The sequence below is a fragment of the Procambarus clarkii genome, chromosome 23 (genome assembly GCF_040958095.1).
Source record: "Procambarus clarkii isolate CNS0578487 chromosome 23, FALCON_Pclarkii_2.0, whole genome shotgun sequence".
NCBI classification, from domain to species: domain Eukaryota; kingdom Metazoa; phylum Arthropoda; class Malacostraca; order Decapoda; family Cambaridae; genus Procambarus; species Procambarus clarkii.
The window spans coordinates 23,461,119-23,482,966 of NC_091172.1; the positions used below are offsets into that span (position 1 = coordinate 23,461,119).

Genomic DNA, 21,848 nt, shown 5'->3' on the forward strand with positions numbered 1-21,848 from the left:
GAACGCATTGTCCGTAACCGACTCATGTATCGTATACAGGGGCACCTGTTGCCCCAACTGTGGGGAGCCATGCCTGGGCTCAATACACAACACTGTTTTGCTGAGTACTTCGCACATATTGAAGCTTCCCCTCAAACAGTCTTCATCGACCTAGCAGCAGCCTTTGACACAGCAAGCAGGGAGATCATACTGGAACAGCTTGCCGAGCTGGGAATACACGGCAAATTACTGAAATGGATAAAGGGCTATTTGTCTAATCGAACAACATATGTTTTGTATAATGGTGTTAAAAGCACAGAGAGCAAACAATTTGAACTGGGAACTCCACAAGGAGGGGTCCTCAGTCCCTTGTTGTTCAACGTTCTGATGCATAAACTTATTAAAGATCTTCCAACTAATAATGAAGACACTGTCATTTGTTATGCTGATGATATATGTTTACAGGCTGCCACCGAGCCTAGAATGTCAGTTCTGCTCGATGCTTTTGCTACTAGAGCTGAGGAATGTGGCCTCCGTATCTCTGTACAGAAAACTCGTGCCTTCATTCCATGTGGTGTTCCACCAGCCAATTATCGTATAGATGGGCGAACACTTGAGAACTGCGAGTCTTACAGATACCTTGGTGTCCCCATTAACGACCCTGGGTACCTTTCTTCTCTCAAGAAGAGACTATGGGAGAGATTAAAGCCCTTGTGGGTCCTTGATGGTGTCAATCATGGAATTAAAGTGAGACTACAATGCTCTACATCTCACACTGTATACAGACAAAGAGCTGAAATCTCTTGAAACCTTGCAGAATGAAGCTATACGTCTCATCCTTGGGGCTCCAAAGTTCACGAGAATAGTTAATATGAGAGCAGAGTTTAAATTACCAACCATAAGTGAGAGAACTGTGGCCAGTAACACAGCTTTTGGCGTGAATGCATAAACTTATTGAAGATCTTATTGAGAAAATTTCGATAGCACACGCAATTTCAAACTAAATTTTCTAATATGCTACACTTGCCAAGTGTAGCATACAAGAAAAGAATAAATTTGATTACGCATTTTTTTTGTTTTATAAGATAGCCAACTCCATCAAAATAATAAATATGTACCCTACTCAATGATTAATCAACCAATTAATTCATGGGATAAATGGAATCTATCAGCTGATTTCGTAGATGCATCCATGAAAGAATGCGTCCACTCTACATTATAAGAACAGTTAACACTGTGCAGCATCACTGTGAGTACTCAGGTTACTGTGAGTACTCAGTAACGATTTGTATCAGTGCAATACCGACGATTCTGTACCTACGGGTTCGCCATAGCCTGTGCTACTTGGAACTTTTTGTTCCAGGTAGCGAATCTTAAACAACAACAACAACAACGGTTCTGTACAAGAAGGTGGACGATGTACCGGATGTGCATGTAATATATTTAAACAATCTTCGCTCGTACATACAACAATGAAGAGCATCAATGACTGGGCCAGTACGACCCAAACCCAACTTGCGGGCCTCGTCACTATATGACGAGGCGGTGGGCTCATATATACTGTGTCACACAGTGTCACTCCCGGCATTGAACACACATAGTAGTAACACCCAGAAAATAATCAGAGACATTCGAAAGAACGTTTTAACTGCTAAAAATAATAGATTTAAAATTAAATTGCTTATGGGTGCCATCACATGTTGACATCTAAAAGCATGATACTGTTGATAGGCTTGCAAAGACAGCCTATAGTAGAACAGTAGTATAAATTAATATAGGTGTTTCGTTAGCAGTGAATTTAAACGAATGTACGGTGGAAATCTTACTGATCTTTTAAATTTAAAAAGACCTGAAAGTTGTAGCATTGAATATTATGATAGATATCGTGAGGAGACATTCACATATGGGACTAGTAAAGCAAGAACCCGGCAATGTGATGTTATAGTGGCCAGAATACGCCTGGGATATAGACGTATCTGGCAGCTTTCTCAAAACCCAAATGTCGAGTACGCAATGTGTCAACTTTGTGAAAGTGTGAAAATACACCATGTGTCAACTTTGTGAAAGATGAAACATACTCCCTTGCAAATTATATTGTAGAATGTCAAATACTGACTTACTTTCGCCCCCCCCTTCCCCCTCCGGGGCTGCAGTATGCTGAACTCTGTAAATACTGCATGAGTACTGGAACAGTTGATATATATACTGGACTTGTACCAAAGATTGACTATGTCATGCATCAGCCATGTATTATATGTGATGTAATTATAACTTGAGCTTGTAGAAGCATCTTAATCGCCCTCTGGTTAAGTAGTTAATAACATACTAGTTTCTATAGCGACTATTTTACCTCTTGTCAAAGTAAGAGAGACTTAAATATGTATGTGTATATGTTTGCGCACATATGTGCTGGTGAGAATTGCATTTCACCTTTGTTATCGCACATTAATGCCATTCTGTGGTTGAGCACTGAATAACCACCTGTGCTATATGTAAGTGATATATCGAACCCTGATTATGCAGGACAGATATAAATGTATGCATCGCAAGTATGTTGGTTAGCATTGTTAGAGCCCTGCAACACCTGTGGTTGAGTGCTTTCTATAACTGCTCTACCAGCACGTGTCTCCCACACCCTCCGTACACCACATAAGAGAAACATGTATGTGTTGATTACTATTGTGAATGTTTAGCAACATATGTAATGTCCCCCCGCCCCAGGACGACGCCGTGCCACAAGACACTCACGGAAGGCAACGAGCTCTACAACCCCCGCTAATAATCCAGTACAACCACATAATATCCACAGGAAATAACACTAAGATACACAAACTTCCTGTCGCTTCTCTCAGATTTTTTCCCTCCACGAGCTGATGAGGCGGCGGTGGCGACGCTCCGGGCAAGACGGTCCCAACGACCACCAGAACAGCTGGTGACGCGCGCTTTCCCTCGGGCCCGGTAATTGGCCGCTCGGGGCATGAAGGGGCCATCCTGCGACTGCTGTAAAGCTCAGACTTGTCCTGGGAGACAAGGGCGAGGTGAGCCTTGGCTGTGATGAGTGCGTCAGGTGAGGTAAGGGGTAACAGGCGGCAGGTCAGGGGTCCCGTGTGGCTCCTTGTTGGTACTGTTGCTGCGTCCTGTGCGTCACACCTGGCTCCTGCCGCCACACCTGGCTCCTGCCGCCACACCTGGCTCCTGCCGTCACACCTGGCTCCTGCCGTCACACCTGGCTCCTGCCACCACACCTGGCTCCTGCCGTCACACCTGGCTCCTGCCGTCACACCTGGCTCCTGCCGCCACACCTGGCTCCTGCCGTCACACCTGGCTCCTGCCGCCACACTTGGCTCCTGCCGCCACACCTGGCTCCTGCCGCCACACCTGGCTCCTGCCGTCACACCTGGCTCCTGCCGTCACACCTGGCTCCTGCCACCACACCTGGCTCCTGCCGTCACACCTGGCTCCTGCCGCCACACCTGGCTCCTGCCGTCACACCTGGCTCCTGCCGCCACACTTGGCTCCTGCCGCCACACCTGGCTCCTGCCGCCACACCTGGCTCCTGCCGTCACACCTGGCTCCTGCCACCACACTTGGCTCCTGCCACCACACCTGGCTCCTGCCGTCACACCTGGCTCCTGCCGTCACACCTGGCTCCTGCCGCCACACCTGGTTCATGCCACCACACCTGGCTCCTGACACCACACCTGGTTCCTGCCACCACACCTGGTTCCTGCCACCACACCTGGCTCCTGCCGCCACACCTGGTTCCTGCCACCACACCTGGCTCCTGCCACCACACCTGGCTCCTGCCGTCACACCTGGCTCCTGCCGTCACACCTGGCTCCTGCCATCACACCTGGCTCCTGCCGCCACACCTGGTTCCTGCCACCACACCTGGCTCCTGCCGCCACACCTGGTTCCTGCCACCACACCTGGCTCCTGCCACCACACCTGGCTCCTGCCGCCACACCTGGCTCCTGCCGTCACACCTGGCTCCTGCCACCACACCTGGCTCCTGCCACCACACCTGGCTCCTGCCGCCACACCTGGCTCCTGCACCACACCTGGATCCTGCCGCCACACCTGGTTCCTGCCACCACATCTGGCTCCTGCTACCACACCTGGCTCCTGCCGACACACCTGGCTCCTGCCACCACACCTGGCTCCTGCCACCACACTTGGTTCCTGCCGCCACACTTGGCTCCTGCTGTCACACCTGGCTCCTGCCACCACACCTGGCTCCTGCCACCACACCTGGCTCCTGCCATCACACCTGGCTCCTGCCGCCACACCTGGCTCCTGCCACCACACTTGGCTCCTGCCGTCACACCTGGCTCCTGCCACCACACCTGGCTCCTGCCACCACACCTGGCTCCTGCCATCACACCTGGCTCCTGCCGCCACACCTGGTTCCTGCCGCCACACCTGGCTCCTGCCGCCACACCTGGTTCCTGCCACCACACCTGGCTCCTGCCATCACACCTGGCTCCTGCCGTCACACCTGGCTCCTGCCGCCACACCTGGCTCCTGCCACCACACCTGGCTCCTGCCACCTCACCTGGCTCCTGCCATCACACTTGGCTCCTGCCACCACACCTGGCTCCTGCCGTCACACCTGGCTCCTGCCGTCACACCTGGCTCCTGCCGTCACACCTGGCTCCTGCCACCACACCTGGCTCCTGCCACCACACCTGGCTCCTGCCGCCACACCTGGCTCCTGCACCACACCTGGATCCTGCCGCCACACCTGGTTCCTGCCACCACATCTGGCTCCTGCTACCACACCTGGCTCCTGCCACCACACCTGGCTCCTGCCGCCACACCTGGCTCCTACCGCCACACCTGGCTCCTACCGCCACACCTGGCTCCTACCGTCACACCTGGCTCATGCCACCACACCTGGCTCCTGCCGTCACACCTGGCTCCTGCCGCCACACCTGGCTCCTACCGCCACACCTGGCTCCTACCGCCACACCTGGCTCCTGCCACCACACCTGGCTCCTGCCGCCACACCTGGCTCCTGCCGTCACACCTGGCTCCTGCCGCCACACCTGGCTCCTGCCACCACACCTGATGGGTGAGTTATCACTAAGTGCAAGTGAACCACCATTAGGTGCAAATGAGGCACCTTTAAGTGCAGGTGTGGCACCATTAAGTGCAGGTGAGACACCATTAAGTGCAGGTGTAGCACCATTAAGTGCAGGTGAGACACCATTAAGTGCAGGTGTGGCACCATTAAGTGCAGGTGTGGCACCATTAAGTGCAGGTGTAGCACCATTAAGTGCAGGTGTGGCACCATTAAGTGCAGGTGTGGCACCATTAAGTGCAGGTGTGGCACCATTAAGTGCAGGTGTAGCACCATTAAGTGCAGGTGTGGCACCATTAAGTGCAGGTGTGGCACCATTAAGTGCAGGTGTGGCACCATTAAGTGCAGGTGAGGCACCATTAAGTGCAGGTGTGACACCATTAAGTGCAGGTGTGGCACCATTAAGTGCAGGTGTAGCACCATTAAGTGCAGGTGTGGCACCATTAAGTGCAGGTGTGGCACCATTAAGTGCCGGTGTGGCACCATTAAGTGCAGGTGTAGCACCATTAAGTGCAGGTGTGGCACCATTAAGTGCAGGTGTGGCACCATTAAGTGCAGGTGAGGCACCATTAAGTGCAGGTGTGACACCATTAAGTGCAGGTGTGGCACCATTAAGTGCAGGTGTAGCACCATTAAGTGCAGGTGTGGCACCATTAAGTGCAGGTGTGGCACCATTAAGTGCAGGTGTAGCACCATTAAGTGCAGGTGTGGCACCATTAAGTGCAGGTGTGGCACCATTAAGTGCAGGTGTAGCACCATTAAGTGCAGGTGAGTCACCATTAATGCAGGTGAGGTACCATTAAGTGCAGGTGTGGCACCATTAAGTGCAGGTGTGGCACCATTAAGTGCAGGTGTGGCACCATTAAGTGCAGGTGAGGCACCATTAAGTGCAGGTGTAGCACCATTAAGTGCAGGTGAGTCACCATTAAGTGCAGGTGTGGCACTATTAAGTGCAGGTGTGGCACCATTAAGTGCAGGTGTGGCACCATTAAGTGCAGGTGAGGCACCATTAAGTGCAGGTGTGACACCATTAAGTGCAGGTGTGGCACCATTAAGTGCAGGTGAGTCACCATTAAGTGCAGGTGTGGCACCATTAAGTGCAGGTGTGGCACCATTAAGTGCAGGTGTGGCACCATTAAGTGCAGGTGAGTCACCGTTAAGTGCAGGTGTGGCACCATTAAGTGCAGGTGTGGCACCATTAAGTGCAGGTAAGTCACCATTAAGTGCAGGTGTGGCACCATTAAGTGCAGGTGTGGCACCATTAAGTGCAGGTGAGGCACCATTAAGTGCAGGTGTAGCACCATTAAGTGCAGGTGAGTCACCATTAAGTGCAGGTGTGGCACCATTAAGTGCAGGTGAGTCATCATTAAGTGCAGGTAAGTCACCATTAAGTGCAGGTGTGGCACCATTAAGTGCAGGTGAGTCACCATTAAGTGCAGGTGTGGCACCATTAAGTGCAGGTAAGTCACCATTAAGTGCAGGTGTGGCACCATTAAGTGCAGGTGTGGCACCATTAAGTGCAGGTGTGGCACCATTAAGTGCAGGTGTGGCACCATTAAGTGCAGGTGTGGCACCATTAAGTGCAGGTGTGACACCATTAAGTGCAGGTGTGGCACCATTAAGTGCAGGTGAGTCATCATTAAGTGCAGGTAAGTCACCATTAAGTGCAGGTGTGGCACCATTAAGTGCAGGTGAGTCACCATGAAGTGCAGGTGTGGCACCATTAAGTGCAGGTGAGTCACCATTAAGTGCAGGTGAGTCACCGTTAAGTGCAGGTGTGGCACCATTAAGTGCAGGTGAGTCACCATTAAGTGCAGGTGTGGCACCATTAAGTGCAGGTGAGTCACCATTAAGTGCAGGTGAGGCACCATTAAGTGCAGGTGAGGCACCATTAAGTGCAGGTGAGTCACCGTTAAGTGCAGGTGGGACACCATTAAGTGCAGGTGAGGCACCATTAAGTGCAGGTGAGGCACCATTAAGTGCAGGTGAGTCACCATTAAGTGCAGGTGTGGCACCATTAAGTGCAGGTGAGTTACCATTAAGTGCAGGTGTGGCACCATTAAGTGCAGGTGAGTCACCATTAAGTGCAGGTGAGTCACCGTTAAGTGCAGGTGGGACACCATTAAGTGCAGGTGAGGCACCATTAAGTGCAGGTGGGACACCATTAAGTGCAGGTGGGACACCATTAAGTGCAGGTGTGGCACCATTAAGTGCAGGTGGGACACCATTAAGTGCAGGTGTGGCACCATTAAGTGCAGGTGTGGCAGCAGCTTAAGAGTTGTCTCCCTTGACCGTGAGGGAGGAACGAGCCGCCCCCACACCTGTTGTATAGGGGCTGCGGGTGGCTCCTCCCTCCCCCCACCCACACCTGCCTCCCACACCCACACCTATCTCCCCCACCCTCCCAAACCCACGTCTTTCTCCCCAACCCACACCTACAACTCACTCCCCCACCCACACCTTCCTTCCCCACCCACACCCACGTCTCTCTCCCCCACCCACACCTGCCTCCCACACCCACGTCTCTCTCCCCAACTCACACCTTTCCCCCAGCCATAAAACTATTCTATATATATAGGGGGAAAAAGGTAGCGCCTTTGTTTAGGAGTTGTAAAGTGTTGTGCGCGCAGGAGCATGTGCATGATGATGAGAAATGTTTGCATCTGATGTCGTTGGTCTCACGCCGCTTCTCACCTGTCGTGCGGGCCGCACGCGCCCAACTCCTGGCTGCTGATTGGTGGAGGTGGATCATAACAGCGCTCCCATTGGTCGAGCTCTCGTGCTGGGAGGACGAGATGCGCGCTTTATGTTCTGATTAACCAATCACGGGATAACTTCCCGGGCTCACGTGCCGGCCTTCCTCGCGGGTTTTCACACGTTTTCATCCGATTCCATTTGTGGGCGCCTCGCTGTTTCGTTACGTATTTTGATATTTTCTTCCCTATCATAACACAATGTGTTTATGTACATATGTAATATTTAACGTCGTCACTTAGAAATGCAATTTGAGCGAGAACAGACGATGTATGAACGTTTTATTTTTTGTGATCACTAAGCGTGGCAGCTTCGTACACCTGGCAGGGGAGCAGTGTTGTGGTGGAGGTAGACCCAGAGTGTCTAAATGGTTGAGGTACACATGGTGGTCACTGGCCAGACAGACAAGTCGGTGTCTTCACCATCTAGTCAACAGTCCCCATGCAGTGTGCTACACCGCTAATACAGTGAACTTTAGTGAACAGTGCGTGGCCTGTCGACAAAGTGAAAATGTATAAGGACATATCTCCCCAAACCAAAGGTGGGTGGCAGTTCCTGCCTTCTGAAGATGTAGAATGTCTGCTATTGTTTGCTGTCTGATGTTAGCATGTTGTTTATATCTAGGATGATGGTGAAGAGTAGTGACAGCTTCCCACTTGCCTCCACCAACCTCTCATAACGTCACGGAAACAAAGCTTGAAGTTGTGGCTGCTTTTAGTTGTCGGCAATAATAACATTCCGCTCGTATGGTGTTATTGCAAGCCTGCTATGCAAGATGGCTCGACCTTATCACAAAAACGAGACACGGAGATGTCAGCAGTCACATATTAGCGAGGTGTCAAGCGAAGCAGGTGTAGTTGTGAGTTCAACACGTGTAGCGAGCAGTAACACGTTCAACACGTGTAGCGAGCAGTAACACGTGTAACGAGCAGTAACACGTTCAACACGTGTAGCTAGCAGTAACACGTTCAACACGTGTAGCGAGCAGTAACACGTGTAGCGAGCAGTAGCACGTTCAACACGTGTAGCGAGTAGTAGCACGTTCAACACGTGTAGCGAGCAGTAACACGTGTAGCGAGCAGTAACACGTGTAGCGAGCAGTAACACGTTCAACACGTGTAGGGGGCAGTAACACGTGAAACGAGCAGTAACACGTGAAACGAGCAGTAACACGTTCAACACGTGTTCCTCTGAACAGTGGTCCTCCACCTCGATGGGTGATCACTCTCCAGAGCTCCTAGCTATCGTATCTGATCTTGCCGTGAGTGGACAGCAACATATGCAACATACCCATCAGTGGCAACATAAACTGGCTGAGGTCGTTCATCCTGTCACTTGTACCTGCTGATGCAGCTGCCACTCGACAGTTAACTGCCTCAAGTGAACGGGCTCTCAAAAGAGGCAAGCAAGTGTTGCCACACTGAACGTACAGGTGTTGTGCATTCCAGTTTGTTATGTGCACGTGTGTATACACATGCAAGGTGGAGGGGGGGGGGCCAGGTGTATACACACCTGTGGACGGTGGCAGGCGTCCGTCAGCACCCGCAGTGATCTTCTCTCTCTGATCTTTAGTTAGTTAGCCTTTAATTTGCTGCAACCTTGACTGTGTTCTACACATTGTGTAGTGTGTATCTCTGTGGATATGTGTATACTGAGATGTGTATCTCTGTGGATATGTGTATACTGAGATGTGTATCTGTGTGGATATGTGTATACTGAGATGTGAATCTCTGTGGATATGTGTATACTGAGATGTGTATCTGTGTGGATATGTGTATACTGAGATGTGTATCTGTGTGGATATGTGTATACTGAGATGTGTATCTGTGTGGATATGTGTATCTGTGGATATGTGTATACTGAGATGTGGATATTTGTATACTGAGATGTGTATCTGTGTGGATATGTGTATACTGAGATGTGGATATTTGTATACTGAGATGTGTATCTCTGTGGATATGTGTATCTGTGGATATGTGTATACTGAGATGTGGATATTTGTATACTGAGATGTGTATCTGTGTGGATATGTGTATACTGAGATGTGGATATTTGTATACTGAGATGTGTATCTCTGTGGATATGTGTATCTGTGGATATGTGTATACTGAGATGTGTACCTGTGTGGATATGTAGGCTCTATCATATCTACATTTGAAACTGTGTATGGAGTCAGCCTCCACCACATCACTGCCTAATGCATTCAATCTGTTAACTACTCTGACACTGAAAAAGTTCCTTCTAACGTCCCTGTGGCTCATGTGGGTACTCAGTTTCCCCCTGTGTCCCCTTGTTCGTGTTTCACACATACAGAAGATTTGGTCTTTGTCTACCCTGTCAATTCCCCTGGAAATTTTGTAGGAGGATTTCACCTCCAAGATGGTACATAGTGTTCAGCCTCCTGCTCCCATCGCCTAATTTCATTACTCTTTCCTGAGTTAAACTTTAGTAGCCATTTTCTGGACCCTTCCTCCAGGTCGTCCTGTAGTCTCTGTCTTCATCTGTCTTGATTCTTCTCATAATTTTTGCTGTGGATGCATGTATACTGAGATGTGTACCTGTGTGTGTATATGTATACTGGGATGTGTGCCTGTGTGTTTATGTATACTGAGATGTGTATATGTATACTGAGATGTGTGCCTGTGTGTATGTATGTATACTGAGATGTGTACCTGTGTGTATATATGTATACTGAGATGTGTGCCTGTGTGGATGTATGTATACTGAGATGTGTACCTGTGTGTGTATATGTATACTGAGATGTGTACCTGTGTGGATATATGTATATTGAGATGTGTACATGTGTGGATATATGTATACTGAGATTTGAACCTGTGTGTATATATGTATACTGAGATGTATGCCTGTGAGGATATATGTATACTGAGATGTGTACCTGTGCGTGTATATGTATACTGAGGTGTGTACCTGTGTGGATATATGTATACTGAGATGTGTACCTGTGGATGTATGTATACTGAGATGTGTACCTGTGTGGATATATGTATACTGAGATGTGTACCTGTGTGTATATATGTATACTGAAATGTGTACCTGTGTGGATATATGAATACTGAGATGTGTACCTGTGTGTATATATGTATACTGAAATGTGTACCTGTGTGGATATATGTATACTGAGATGTGTACCTGTGTGGATATATGTATACTGAGATGTGTACCTGTGTGGATATATGTATACTGAGATGTGTACCTGTGTGAATATATGTATACTGAGATGTGTACCTGTGTGGATATATGTATACTGAGATGTGTGCCTGTGTGGATATATGTATACTGAGATGTGTGCCTGTGTGGATATATGTATACTGAGATGTGCACCTGTGTGTATATATAATATTGCTTCCAAGATATACTCACCTATTTAGAAAAATATTAAATACATTCATTGCACACACAGGTGCACGCGTGTGCAGGCGACCCCTGACCATCTTGCGTGCACCGGTGCACACCTGTCTACGTATTGGCCAATATGAACACTAATCAGCAGGGAGACAGCGGCTTGTCCTCCTTCGTAACTCAAACACTTGTACAAGTGTGTGTTGACTGCCTGTGGTGCTTCACCGTGAAGGCGGTGATCTTAGAGTGGGGCTGTTGCCGAGTCCTGGTCGTCTTCTGTATACACTCCAGCTCCTGGGCCCCCGCCTCTTACCCATTAATGATAGGCCCATTCCTCTTAAATATCTTGTATGTTGTGACCATTTCCGCATGCAGGGATGTCCACCTCTCTTCCATGTATAATTCCTTTTGTCAGGGACAGAGAGCCTGTGCATATATTTATATATATATATATATATATATATATATATATATATATATATATATATATATATATATATATATATATATATATATATATATATATATCGCTCACGGTGGAACTAAGGACCTTACCCAGGAGACAACCCCACAAAAGTTGCCTAACTCCCGGGTAGCGGTTTACTGCTAGGTAAACAGGCGCATTAGGTGAAAGAAATCGTGCCCAACCATTTTTGTCTCGCTTGTCTCCATTGTTTGATCCTGTGGGATTTGAACACAAGATCCCGGACTGTGAGTCGAGAACATGACAGTCAGATGTGTACCTGTGTTGATGTTAATATAGTCAGATGTGTACCTGTGTTGATGTTAATATAGTCAGATGTGTACCTGTGTTGATGTTAATATAGTCAGATGTGTACCTGTGTTGATGTTAATATAGTCAGATGTGTACCTGTGTTGATGTCAATATAGTCAGATGTGTATATGATATGATGTGTGTGGATGTTAAGGTATATTCATTATACTATAATGTCCACCTGTGAGAATAGGGTGTAATGCATATTGATAGAAATACTCAGTGGTGTATTGTGATGATTGTAGTACACAGTCCCAGGTTTGTGTGTGTGTGTGTGTGTGTGTACTCACCTGTTTGTGCCTGCAGGATCGAGCATTGACTCTTGGATCCCGCCTTTCGAGCCATCGATTGTTTACAGCAATGACTCCGGTCCTATTTCCCTATCATATCTAGTTTTAAAATTATGAATAGAATTTGCTTCCACAACCTGTTTCTTAGGTGCATTCCATTTTTCCACTACTCTCACGCTAAAAGAAAACTTCCTAACATCTCTGTGACTCATCTGAGTTTCCAGCTTCCACCCATGTCCCCTCGTTCTGTTACTATTCCGTGTGAACATTTCGTCTATGTCCACTCTGTCAATCCTCCTGAATATTTTATACGTTCCTATCATATCCCCCCTCTCCCTTCTTCTTTCTAGTGTCGTAAGGTTCAGTTCCTTCAGGCGCTCTTCATATTCCATCCCTCGTAACGCTGGGATGAGTCTCGTTGCAAACTATTGAAGTAAATTCAGTGTGTGCAACCAGTGTGCAGTCAGTTCAGTGTGTGTGTGTTGCAGTGTGTGTGCAACCAGTTTTCCTGAAATAATAGTACTTATAGGACCTATTTGGTGACAAGTAGCAACATGTAGTGATGGACCGAAGCACTTCTTGTACTCTTCATTATATGGACTCCGGAAGAAATAAAGCTAAAACCCAAACTTAGATATTGCTAGGCCTAGTATAGGACTGGTTTGGTCTTTTTTTCCCTGCGGCTCTGTTAGTAGTCCCCGGCTGCTGTTCCCAGTTCAGTAATGCAAAAGTCATCTTTCTGGTGGTCCATATTGGGACTCTCCACCACTTACTTTAAGTGGTGGAGAGTCTCGAGGTAGAGAGTGTACTAAAATGACTGGTACTTAAATTTTAAGATCAAAACGATTTATTAAACAAATTTCTAAAGGCAGTTCATACATTTTACGACCTGACACATGAAAGCCTGCTGACGACGGCCTCACGGCACTGGCTCCTCAACCCCTAAAATCTTGTTCTCTATTTGATTCGTGAAGGATTTGACCTGCCATTTGGTACCTTGTGCCCCTCCTCCTCCTCCTCCTCCCCTTGTTGCATTTACTTCATTTAAACTCAAGTAGCCATTTGCTGGAACATTCGTTCAGTCTGTCCAGGTCATCCTGTAGCCTCTTACTGTCTTCCTCTTGAGTCATTCCCACAGTGTTCGTATCATCAGCAAATATTGAGAGGAATGAGTCTATTGTCTGGAAGATCATTTACGTATATGAGAAACAGGAGAGGTCTAGGCGCGTTCCGAACCCTGTGGGACTCCGCAGGTGACATCTCTCCAGTCTGTGATCTCGTCCCTCACGGTAACTCGTCTCTCACGGTAACTCATGCCTCTCACGGTAACTCCCGCCCCTCAAGGTAACTCATGCCCCTCAAGGTAACTCACGCCCCTCACGGTAACTCACGCCCCCTCACGGTAACTCACGCCCCTCAAGGTAACTCACGCCCCTCACGGTAACTCACGCCCTTCACGGTAACTCACGCCCCTCACGGTAACTCACGCCCCTCACGGTAACTCACGCCCCTCATGGTAACTCACGCCCCTCACGGTAACTCACGCCCCTCACGGTAACTCACGCCCCTCAAGGTAACTCACGCCCCTCACGGTAACTCACGCCCTTCACGGTAACTCACGCCCTTCACGGTAACTCACGCCCCTCATGGTAACTCACGCCCCTCAAGGTAACTCACGCCCCTCATGGTAACTCACGCCCCTCATGGTAACTCACCCGTCCTCATCAACAAAACCCAAATGCTCGTTAATTCACCAGCCAAACCCCCGTTTATAAATAAAAAAAAAACTACACACGACTCACAATTTACGTAAGTAAGTTGTGAGTCGCAGTGCTTCGTTCACCTCCCCCGCGGGACTCGAACCCCTCTCAACGCTTCAGCCACGTACTACAAATACCAATAACTGCCAATGGAATCTAGCCACCTAACCTAACCTTAGTTGGGCCTAACTATTCGACACATTCTAGTACCCGGTAACGTGAACGTATATGTGTGAGAAAAATACGCATTTTGAATACGCAGCGCGCTGAAATTGTTGACTCGGACTTTGGGATCGTTGACTGGGACTTTGGGATCGTTGACTGGGACTTTGGGATCGTTGACTGGGACTTTGGCATAGCTGACTGGGACTTTGGGATCGTCCGCCGGTTAGACGAGCCTGGCCTGAGGACAGGATCTTCTGTCGTCCCATGCCCGCTGGAAGACCTTCCCTGTCGCTCCCTGCCTGCCTCTCCACCTCCAGCAATGGGGTCTCATGGGGTACTGTGTCTGGGCTTGTCTGACAGTCCACAAATATGCAGTCTGCCCCTCCCTCCCTCCCTTCCCTGTCTTGTCTAGTTGTGGAGACATGGTCATGGAATTAAAGGTCCCTTCATGCAAGCTGCACCTACTATCAAGAAGAAGGAATTAAAGGTTGTGTGGGCAAGAGTGGTCACCGCTGGACCCGTCTAAGTGGTGTGTGTTCCAGCGTCCCAACTATCCGGATGTACTATACTGTATAAGCCAGCGACACCGACTCTGGTTCAGTGCCTCCTGTCTGAGAGAGAGAGAGACAGAGAGACAGACAGAGACTGAGACAGACCGCGACGGGACTCAGAGTACACGCGTAACCATCAAACGACTTGCGTGATGTACAGAGTTATTTGCGTGCGTGCGTGTTGGATACGGCGATAAAGTCCTCAGGGAAATAAATATATAATTCTTGGTAACATCACATCTAAACGTGTGGGCAAGTGTGTGTGTGTGTGTGTGTGTACTCACCTAGTTGTGCTTGCGGGGGTTGAGCTTTGGCTCTTTGGTCCCACCTGTCAACAATCAATCAACTGGTGTACAGGTTCCTGAGCCTACTGGGCTCTATCATTACATTTAAAACTGTGTATGGAGTCAGCCTCCACCACATCACTGCCTAATGCATTCCACTTGTTAACTACTCTGACACTGAAAAAGTTCTTTCTAACGTCCCTGTGGCTCGTTTGGGAGTGTGTTTGTGCGTGTATGTGTGTGAATGTGTGTGTGTGTGTATGTGTGTGTGTGTGTGTGTGAGTGTGTGTGTGTGAGTGTGTGTGTGTGAGTGAGTGAGTGAGTGAGTGAGTGAGTGAGTGAGTGAGTGTGTGTGTGTGTGTATGTTCATAGCCTTTTAACTTCTTAGATTGACACCATCTGCAAACATTTGTAAACTGGAGCCAACGTCATATGTGTAGATCGTTGCCATGTACTCCAGAGGGTCCGGGCCCCCCTGGCACGGACCCTCAGGGGCTCCCCAGTCGTAACCTCTCTGACCCCCCAGGGGGGTGGTGTGCCCCCAGTGTCACGTGACCCTCTCTCTCTCACACCTCACCACGCCTCCAGGTCCACCGACATGATTATCTAGTTTCACCTTTGAGTTGAGACAGTATCAACGGCTTTCTGACAGTCTAGGAATATGGCGACGAGGTGGCTAGGCTTGCGGCTGTCATCAGTTCATGTAGCAGTTAACTGTTTACAGTTAACAGTTGACAACAGTTAACGGGAGGGGAGGGGGGTTTAATATCGTGCTCAGGAGAGCCAACGACCAGTCATCAGAAGACCAACATAACACCGTGAGAGTACTGACAGGGACCAGTACCTGAGGTGACAATAGTGTGATTGTTGACGTAGTGTGAGCCCCGACCGTGTGGTTGTTATCACCCACCCTACACCTACGCTACACCTACACTACACCCACCCTACACCCACCCTACACCCACCCTACATCCACGCTACACCCACGCTACACCTACACTACACCTACACTACACTCACCCAACACCCACTCTACACCCACTCTACACCCACTCTACACCCACTCTACACCCTCCCCCCCCTTCTCTTTACTGTCAGACCGTTTATAAAAGCTGAATTGTTTTCCCCTCACCGATAATTAATTTAATTAATGTACACAGTGAACTGCTGCTCTTTTTGTCCCTGCCTGCCTGCCTCCCTGCCTGCCTGCCTCCCTGCCTCCCTGCCTCCCTGCCTGCCTGCCTCCCTGCCTGCCTGCCTGCCTCCCTACCTGCCTCCCTGCCTGCCTCCCTGCCTGCCTCCCTGCCTGCCTCCCTGCCTCCCTACCTGCCTGCCTCCCTCCCTGCCTCCCTGCCTGCCTGCCTGCCTGCCTGCCTCCCTGCCTGCCTGCCTGCCTCCCTGCCTGCCTGCCTGCCTGCCTCCCTGCCTGCCTCCCTGCCTCCCTGCCTGCCTGCCTCCCTGCCTGCCTCCCTGCCTGCCTCCTTGCCTGCCTCCCTCCCTGCCTCCCTCCCTGCCTCCCTGCCTGCCTGCCTCCCTGCCTGTCTGCCTGCCTCCCTGCCTGCCTGCCTCCCTGCCTGCCTGCCTGCCTGCCTGCCTGCCAGCCTGCCTGCCTCCCTGCCTGCCTCCCTCCCTGCCTGCCTGCCTGCCTGCCTGCCTCCCTCCCTCCCTCCCTCCCTGCCTGCCTCCCTCCCTGCCTCCCTGCCTGCCTGCCTCCCTGCCTGCCTCCCTGCCTGCCTGCCTCCCTGCCTGCCTCTCTCCCTCCCTGCCTCCCTGCCTGCCTCCCTCCCTGCCTGCCTCCCTCCCTGCCTGCCTCCCTGCCTGCCTCCCTGCCTCCCTGCCTGCCTGCCTCCCTGCCTGCCTCCCTGCCTGCCTGCCTGCCTGCCTGCCTGCCTGCCTGCCTCCCTGCCTGCCTGCCTGCCTGCCTGCCTCCCTGCCTCCCTGCCTGCCTCCCTCCCTGCCTGCCTCCCTGCCTGCCTCCCTGCCTGCCTCCCTCCCTGCCTGCCTCCCTCCCTGCCTGCCTCCCTCCCTGCCTCCGTCCCTGCCTCCCTGCCTGCTTACCTCCCTCCCTGCCTCCCTGCCTGCCTCCCTACCTGCCTCATCTGAGCATAAAGATATCAGTACAGACAGTAGCAAGGAACTATCGCTTCTCCTGGTCTGTATCTTAATAAGAAATGTTATGTGTATGCCACCACGCTGTGGCATAGTGACCCTGCCACCACCCTGTGGCATAGTGACCCTGCCACCACCCTGTGGCATAGTGACCCCTGCCACCACCCTGTGGCATAGTGACCCTGCCACCACCCTGTGGCATAGTGACCCTGCCACCACCCTGTGGCATAGTGACCCTGCCACCACCCTGTGGCATAGTGACCCTGCCACCACCCTGTGGCATAGTAACCCTGCCACCACCCTGTGGCATAGTGACCCTGCCACCAACCTGTGGCATAGTGACCCTGCCACCACCCTGTGGCATAGTGACCCTGCCACCACCCTGTGGCATAGTGACCCTGCCACCACCCTGTGGCATAGTGACCCTGCCACCACCCTGTGGCATAGTGACCCCTGCCACCACCCTGTGGCATAGTGACCCTGCCACCACCCTGTGGCATAGTGACCCTGCCACCACCCTGTGGCATAGTGACCCTGCCACCACCCTGTGGCATAGTGACCCTGCCACCACCCTGTGGCATAGTGACCCTGCCACCACCCTGTGGCATAGTAACCCTGCCACCACCCTGTGGCATAGTGACCCTGCCACCACCCTGTGGCATAGTAACCCTGCCACCAAAGGTTCCTGATGTTTATTTACTTTGTCAGCACTTTGTGCCACCTGGCTTGTGTGTGCCACCTGGCTTGTGTGTGCCACCTGGCTTGAGTGTGCCACCTGGCTTGTGTGTGCCACCTGGCTTGAGAGTGCCACCTGGCTTGAGTGTGTCACCAGGCTTGTGTGTGTCACCTGGCTTGAGTGTGCCACCTGGCTTTAGTGTGTCACCTGGCTTGTGTGTGCCACCTGACTTAAGTGCCACCTGGCTTGAGTGTACCACCAGGCTTGTGTGTCACCTGGCTTGTGTGTGCCACCTGGCTTGTGTGTGCCACCTGGCTTGTGTGTGCCACCTGACTTAAGTGCCACCTGGCTTGAGTGTACCACCTGGCTTGTGTGTGCCACCTGGCTTGTGTGTACCACCTGGCTTGTGTGTGCCACCTGACTTAAGTGCCACCTGGCTTGAGTGTACCACCTGGCTTGTGTGTGCCACCTGGCTTGTGTGTACCACCTGGCTTGTGTGTGCCACCTGGCTTGTGTGTGTCACCTGGCTTGAGTGTGTCACCTGGCTTGTGTGTGGCACCTGGCTTGTGTGTGCCACCTGGCTTGTGTGTGCCACCTGGCTTGTGAGTGCCACCTGGCTTGAGTGCCACCTGGCTTGTGTGTGCCACCTGGCTTGTGTGTACCACCTGACTTGAGTGCCACCTGGCTTGTGTGTGCCACCTGGCTTGTGTGTGCCATCTGACTTGTGTGTGCCACCTGGCTTGTGAGTGCCACCTGGCTTGTGTGTACCACCTGGCTTGTGTGTGCCATCTGGCTTGTGTGTGCCACCTTGCTTGTGTGTGCCATCTGGCTTGTGTGTGCCACCTGGCTTGTGTGTGCCACCTGGCTTGTGTGTGCCATCTGGCTTGTGGGTACCACCTGGCTTGTGTGTACCACCTGGCTTGTATGTGCCACCTGGCTTGTGTGTGCCACCTGACTTGAGTGCCACCTGGCTTGTGTGTGCCACCTGGCTTGTGTGTGTGCCACCTGGCTTGTGTGTGTGCCACCTGGTTTGTGTGTGTGCCACCTGGTTTGTGTGTGCCATCTGGCTTGTGTGTGCCACCTGGCTTGCGTGTGCCACCTGACTTGAGTGCCACCTGGCTTGTGTGTGCCACCTGGCTTGTGTGTGCCACCTGACTTGTGTGCCACCTGGCTTGTGTGTGCCACCTGGCTTGAGTGCCACCTGGCTTATGTGTGCCACCTGGCTTGTGTGTACCACCTGGCTTGTGTGTGCCACCTGACTTGAGTGCCACCTGGCTTGTGTGTGTTACCTGGCTTGTGTGTGCCACCTGACTTGAGTGCCACCTGGCTTGTGTGTGCCACCTGGCTTGTGTGTACCACCTGGCTTGTGTGTGCCACCTGGCTTGTGTGTTCCACCTGACTTGTGTGTGCCACCTGGCTTGAGTACCACCTGGCTTGTGTGTGCCACCTGGCTTGAGTGTGCCACCTGACTTGAGTGCCACCTGGCTTGTGTGTGCCACCTGGCTTGTGTGTGCCACCTGGCTTGTATGTGAACCACCGGGCTTTTGTGCCACCTGGCTTGAGGGTGCCACCTGGCTTGAGGGTGCCACCTGGCTTGAGGGTGCCACCTGGCTTGAGGGTGCCACCTGGCTTGACCGTGCCATCTTTTTTTACCGTGCCACCCGGCTTGACCGTGCCACCTGGCTTGACCGTGCCACCTGGCTTGAGCGTGCCACCTGGCTTGACCGTGCCACCTGGCTTGACCGTGCCACCTGGCTTGAGCGTGCCACCTGGCTTGAGCGTGCCACTTCTTGTTACAGAGCCAGCCATGGAGGGTGCGGGGGACAGCTGGAGAGTGCCACCCGCGTGCCCACAGGGCCTGGCACTCCACGCCCACGTGTCCGCCTTCTCCGTCGTTACGCCCCACTCCAAGACGTCCTTTGGCAAAGGTTAGTGGCACCCTCTCCTGCGTCCTCTTCCCCCACCGCACCTGTAGGATGCCTCCCGCACCTGTCCTCTTGTCTCCTCCGAGTAAGACACCTGTCCTAGCATGTATAGAAACCTGCTCAATACCAGCAGTAGATTTGCCTCAACGGTAGATTTGCCCGTCTTTTGCACATATCTCAATTCTTGCCTTGGTGAGGTTGGCACAGGTGCACAAGTGCTGATGCACTTGTCCTCTGATGTTGTCACAGGTGCTGATGACGACACTGAATTAGCCAATGTAAATGACGCTCCGGCATTTGTTAAGCTAGGCTCCGTGCATGCTAGGCTCCGTGCATGCTAGGCTCCGTGCATGCTAGGCTCTTAGAGCCACTCGTGAGAGCGGAGCTTGTTAAGATTACACAGCGGTTAAGCACCTGTGGCACTACAGCTTCCAGGTAGTTGTGGACACACACCTGTTAGGTGGTGACTGTGACACAGAGGTGATGGGTGAATCTGGGACAGATGTACGGAGGCAGCAGTGTTGGGGGGGGGGGTATCATGGTATCAACAAATGCCATGATGTTACAATTATTTGTTTTTCATATTTTATTTACATTAGATTGAACAACAGCAGAAGCGTTTTAAAAATTGTTTGTAGTGTAAGACCTCTCTCTCCCACAGTTGAGTGTATGTAGGCTAAGACCTCTCTCTCCCACAGTTGAGTGTATGTAGGCTAAGACCTCTCTCTCCCACAGTTGAGTGTATGTAGGCTAAGACCTCTCTCTCCCACAGTTGAGTGTATGTAGGCTAAGACCTCTCTCTCCCACAGTTGAGTGTATGTAGGCTAAGACCTCTCTCTCCCACAGCTGAGTGTATGTAGGCTAAGACCTCTCTCTCCCACAGTTGAGTGTATGTAGGCTAAGACCTCTCTCTCCCACAGCTGAGTGTATGTAGGCTAAGACCTCTCTCTCCCACAGTTGAGTGTATGTAGGCTAAGACCTCTCTCTCCCACAGTTGAGTGTATGTAGGCTAAGACCTCTCTCTCCCACAGTTGAGTGTATGTAGGCTAAGACCTCTCTCTCCCACAGTTGAGTGTATGTAGACTAAGACCTCTCTCTCCCACAGCTGAGTGTATGTAGGCTAAGACCTCTCTCTCCCACAGTTGAGTGTATGTAGGCTAAGACCTCTCTCTCCCACAGCTGAGTGTATGTAGGCTAAGACCTCTCTCTCCCACAGTTGAGTGTATGTAGGCTAAGACCTCTCTCTCCCACAGCTGAGTGTATGTAGGCTAAGACCTCTCTCTCCCACAGTTGAGTGTATGTAGGCTAAGACCTCTCTCTCCCACAGCTGAGTGTATGTAGGCTAAGACCTCTCTCTCCCACAGTTGAGTGTATGTAGGCTAAGACCTCTCTCTCCCACAGTTGAGTGTATGTAGGCTAAGACCTCTCTCTCCCACAGTTGAGTGTATGTAGGCTAAGACCTCTCTCTCCCACAGCTGAGCGTATGTAGGCTAAGACCTCTCTCTCCTACAGCTGAGTGTATGTAGGCTAAGACCTCTCTCTCTCCCACAGCTGAGTGTATTTAGGCTAAGACCTCTCTCTCCCACAGCTGAGTGTATGTAGGCTAAGACCTCTCTCTCCCACAGCTGAGTGTATGTAGGCTAAGACCTCTCTCTCCCACAGCTGCCCAAACTCCTTCCCCGGGGTTTTGCTAGCTTTACTAACATTGAGGGAACGGGGAGTCAAACGTCCCATCCTTCAAAGGATTCGAACCCAGGTCTTGTTACATGCGACGAGAGTAGGCTGAACACATCACCAGAATATTTAGGGACTATGACGTCATCATGCTGATGATGTACAGGTCAGAGAGGACTTACCTATCATTACTTACCTACCAGTGTCTACAGGGTAGGGAGGTCCTCTTCACTTCACCAGTCCTCACAGCTCAACCCTCTTATCTCTGGCACCAGTCTTGTTGCAAACCTTTTTACCTTTTCAAGCTTGGTTTTATATTTCGCAAGGTGCGGTCTCCAGGCCGGTGCTGGATATTCCAGTATTGATCTAACAAATGCTGTATAGACTGCCTTGAAAGGATTCTGATTAAGGTTTCGAATCGACGGTCTAATGTGTGTCAGCGTCCCATGTGCTGCTGATGTTA

At 51.1% G+C, this 21,848-nt stretch overlaps 2 protein-coding genes across 3 annotated transcripts in view; one reads left to right on the forward strand and one right to left on the reverse strand.

Annotated features, from left to right (window-relative positions):
* The window catches only part of LOC123763865 (ice-structuring glycoprotein-like), a 10,772-nt gene extending 2,958 nt beyond the window's left edge, over positions 1–7,814 (reverse strand). Inside the window, exons 1-2 of the mRNA XM_069329732.1 lie at positions 7,757–7,814; positions 5,860–7,332 (exon numbers count right to left, since the gene is read on the reverse strand). Coding sequence (XP_069185833.1) covers positions 5,860–7,332; positions 7,757–7,814 — 1,531 coding nt within the window. The remainder of the gene's footprint in view (positions 1–5,859; positions 7,333–7,756) is intronic.
* Positions 7,815–8,200: 386 nt separating this feature from the next.
* Positions 8,201–21,848, forward strand: part of LOC123763940 (zinc finger protein Gfi-1b) — an 85,971-nt gene continuing 72,323 nt past the window's right edge. Inside the window, exons 1-2 of one of the 2 annotated variants that reach the window (XM_045751270.2) lie at positions 8,201–8,357; positions 19,586–19,714. In XM_045751270.2, coding sequence (XP_045607226.2) covers positions 8,327–8,357; positions 19,586–19,714 — 160 coding nt within the window. In that variant the 5' untranslated portion in view covers positions 8,201–8,326. The remainder of the gene's footprint in view (positions 8,358–19,585; positions 19,715–21,848) is intronic. The other variant, XM_045751271.2, reaches the window with a different exon arrangement.